Source organism: Nematolebias whitei, unplaced genomic scaffold (genome assembly GCF_014905685.2).
Source record: "Nematolebias whitei isolate Nwh7 unplaced genomic scaffold, NemWhi1 Nwh_scaf_3749, whole genome shotgun sequence".
Taxonomy (NCBI): domain Eukaryota; kingdom Metazoa; phylum Chordata; class Actinopteri; order Cyprinodontiformes; family Rivulidae; genus Nematolebias; species Nematolebias whitei.
The window spans coordinates 1,102-4,434 of record NW_023622294.1 but is presented as its reverse complement, the minus strand read 5'-3'; the positions used below and the strand labels follow the sequence as shown (position 1 = coordinate 4,434).

The 3,333-nt window shown below is 49.4% G+C and overlaps 1 protein-coding gene across 1 annotated transcript; it reads left to right on the top strand.

Annotated features, from left to right (window-relative positions):
* Positions 1–302: 302 nt before the first annotated feature.
* On the top strand, positions 303–1,106 carry LOC119429611 (cytosolic 10-formyltetrahydrofolate dehydrogenase-like; the record flags this gene model as incomplete). The annotated part of the gene is made up of 5 exons (XM_037697209.1): positions 303–403; positions 485–572; positions 658–751; positions 825–924; positions 1,008–1,106. Coding segments are annotated over exons 1-5 (450 nt in total), but the record flags the coding sequence as incomplete, so codon positions are not given.
* Positions 1,107–3,333: the final 2,227 nt, after the last annotated feature.

The window sequence follows — 3,333 nt, the reverse complement described above, 5'->3', positions numbered from 1 at the left end:
ATGGTTTGAACTAAACACACTTTGATTATCAAGACATTTGTATTATAGTAATGATAATAGAAAAAGAGAGTGTTCTTTCAATTGATCATAGAAAAAGAGAGTGTTCTTTCAATTGATCAGTGCAGGACACTTAGAAAGTCTCTGGATGAACTTAATTTTGTGTTTCTGGACTCAAATCAATGAAATACAGTTCTTGTCCCAGGAAGGCCCTCAAGGCCAGATTTGACCTGAGGCTTAGTTCACTACACTCACAATCATTTGTGTAACAGCCGTTAATCCAGACTTTTTAATCTTCAGAGTATGTGCTATTGTGATTCCCTGGAACTATCCCCTAATGATGCTGGCCTGGAAGACTGCAGCTTGCCTGGCAGCTGGAAACACCATGGTTCTCAAACCTGCTCAGGTTGGACTCAGCCTGCAGAAATCACTCCTAAACCAAACCATTCTAGAGATACTTGAATCATTTTTATTATTCTACCACCAGGTTACTCCACTTACAGCATTAAAGTTTGCTGAATTGGGAGCAAGAGCGGGGCTGCCTAAAGGGGTGATTAACATTTTACCTGGATCAGGTAGGAAAGCACAACCTGGTTAATTAGTAAAGACAAACCAAATTCACAAATAGGAGGTTTCTTTAAGTTTATCCTTTTCTTTTAGGTGCTGTGGTGGGGCAGCGTTTGTCTGACCATCCTGACGTACGTAAGCTGGGCTTCACAGGTTCCACTGAAATCGGTAAACACATCATGAAAAGGTAAGAGTATGACTTGCACAGACCTCCGTCTTCAAAAGAAATAAAATTGCTCACATTTATGCTTGATCTAAAGCTGTGCAGTCAGTAACGTAAAGAAAGTCTCTTTGGAGCTTGGAGGAAAATCCCCTCTCATCATCTTCAGTGACTGTGACATGGACAAAGCTGTGCGCATGGTGTGTACACATTTCCTTCATTTATTATCCATGCAGTGTGTTTGTGCTGCTACAACCAACATGTTGTTATCTGTGTGTTTCAGGGCATGAACTCCGTGTTCTTTAACAAAGGAGAAAACTGCATTGCAGCTGGCAGGCTGTTTGTGGAGGACTCCGTTCATGACCAGTTTGTAGAAAAAGTGGTACGTTTCTCAGGCCGGTTCAAACGTTATCACTGACTGTGGAAATCTGCTGCATTAAAAACAAGTTTCATTAGATCAAACTGAAGTTCTACTGTCACGCCTGTGCCCAGTGTTGATTGATGATTTATGACTGACGATAACTTCCACCCAGAAATCCACAGTTTATTTTTGCTCTACTGGAAACCTTGTTTTCTTTCTTTTTACTCTTAATCAGTGGTTAATTTGAGCCGGATCCTGTTGGAACAAGATCCGCGAACTCTCTCATTTTGACCCGTTCTGTTCCGGCAACTCTTTGTTCGGATCCGGCAGCTCCGCCCAAAAAAAGTCCAAAGTCATTGTGTATTTTTATTTTGATTATTTATTTATTTATTTATTTTTTTTATTTTTTTTTTTTGTGAGCTCAGTTTAAGTGTAGAAACATTGTGAAGTGTTTCAATGAACTTATCATCATCGCTCAATTTTTTTTTTTTTTTTTTTTTTTTTTTAAAGAAAGAGAAGAAAGAAGAATAAATAAATAATAAAAAAGAAGAAGATAAGACAAGAGACCAACATGACAAAACAACATGCACAGCACAATGCCACCCACAATATCACCATGAAACATTCGACATCGCACAAGGAATCATATAGCTTCCACCACTACCCAACCTAGCGTGCATCTGTCAAAGCACCTGAATCCAAACACCCGCGCAAGCACGCCCACCACCACCAGATTTCTCCAAAAGAATGCCCAATAGTGGACGCGGGGGCCCACAGACCCGCCCCCCCAGGACACAATGGCAACATAGGGAGGACCGGAGCCACAGACACACAGCGGCCCACAGGCCCGGAGCCCCAAGAGTCTCCCAACAGGGAGAACCGCACCCCCCCCCAGAGAGGAGCAGAGGAAAGAACCGGGTGACCCCAGCCACCACAATGCAGAGCCTCCAGGAAGCTGCAACGACGAGCCCACAGGCCCGGCCAGCGACCCATGCCACCCCCAAGTAGATCCGGCCATGGACACCGAGCCCCAAGCCCCGAGGCCATACCACCCCCCAGCAGAGCCCCGACAGAGCCAGGGCACCCAGGCCCCGCCAGGCAGCAACCAGGGCGGACCGACGTGCACCCCACCACCCAGCCCAGACACCGAGAGCCACCAATGCACCGGCGGCAAGGGAGTCCCCCGCCAAAGGGGGGCACGACCGGGGGGAGTGGGCCCCACACCAAACGTGGGGCCCAAATTGATCCAAGAGAGGGGGGACCACCAAAAACCCAACCCGAGCAACCAACAGGCACACACAGATAGCCCGACAGAATCTCTGTCGGGCCGACCGCATGCACCATCTACCTGACAGCGACCACAGGCCGGCCCCAGCCCAAGGGGCAGAGCAGCAGGGAGCCGCAGCCGAGGAGGGCTGGCTCTCACATCAAGAGCTCCGCACCATAGGCCCGGAGACGCCCCAGCACGCCACCCATGCACCCCCCCACACACAGAGCACCCCCACTGCAAATGCCACACAGGAAGACCAGCCAGTGCCCGGATGAGGCGAAGCCACGCCCCCAACCGCCGCCCTACACCACCAATGACCACACGTACACTACCATAGCCGACCCCCCGCCGAAAGCCGGCAGCCACCCCGGTCAGAGTGCCGGCCATCGCAACCAGGAACCTAGATTAAAAGAATCGGAACAGCCCAGGAGGAACCGAAGCACCGGCCCCAACACTGACCGCCCCCAAGGCCCAAAGCCCACCCACAGCCCAGACCCCAACAATGCGCCCCCCCCCCCTCCATCCCCGACCCCTAGTGTCACACGGAGAAAGGAGGTGTTTGTGAAAGGGGAAAAAAAAAAATACATAAATAAATAAATCTATATATGCATAAATAAATTATGAACAGACCCACTTCCTCCTCCTCCCACTCGAATATGGTGTTGATGCATGTTGTTATACAGTGCGTTTAAAATGGGGGGATGAGGTGGCGACCGGCACAGACCCACCTCTTGCCCAGAGAGCAGGCGGCGCCCGTTCACCCCTCATCTCCGCACAGAACCCTAAATGTCTACATGCTACATATGAGAGTGGGCACAGGTCCGGGGAGGTGGAAATGGTAGTACATCCCACCACCTAAGTGCGATCATGTGCCCACTCCAGATCCTATATATGCCTGTGTCGTGAGAGTGTTATAAGTGAGTGTCTAGGTTGTATATTAAAATTAGGGCCCAGGACCCCACCAGCCACGGAGATGGA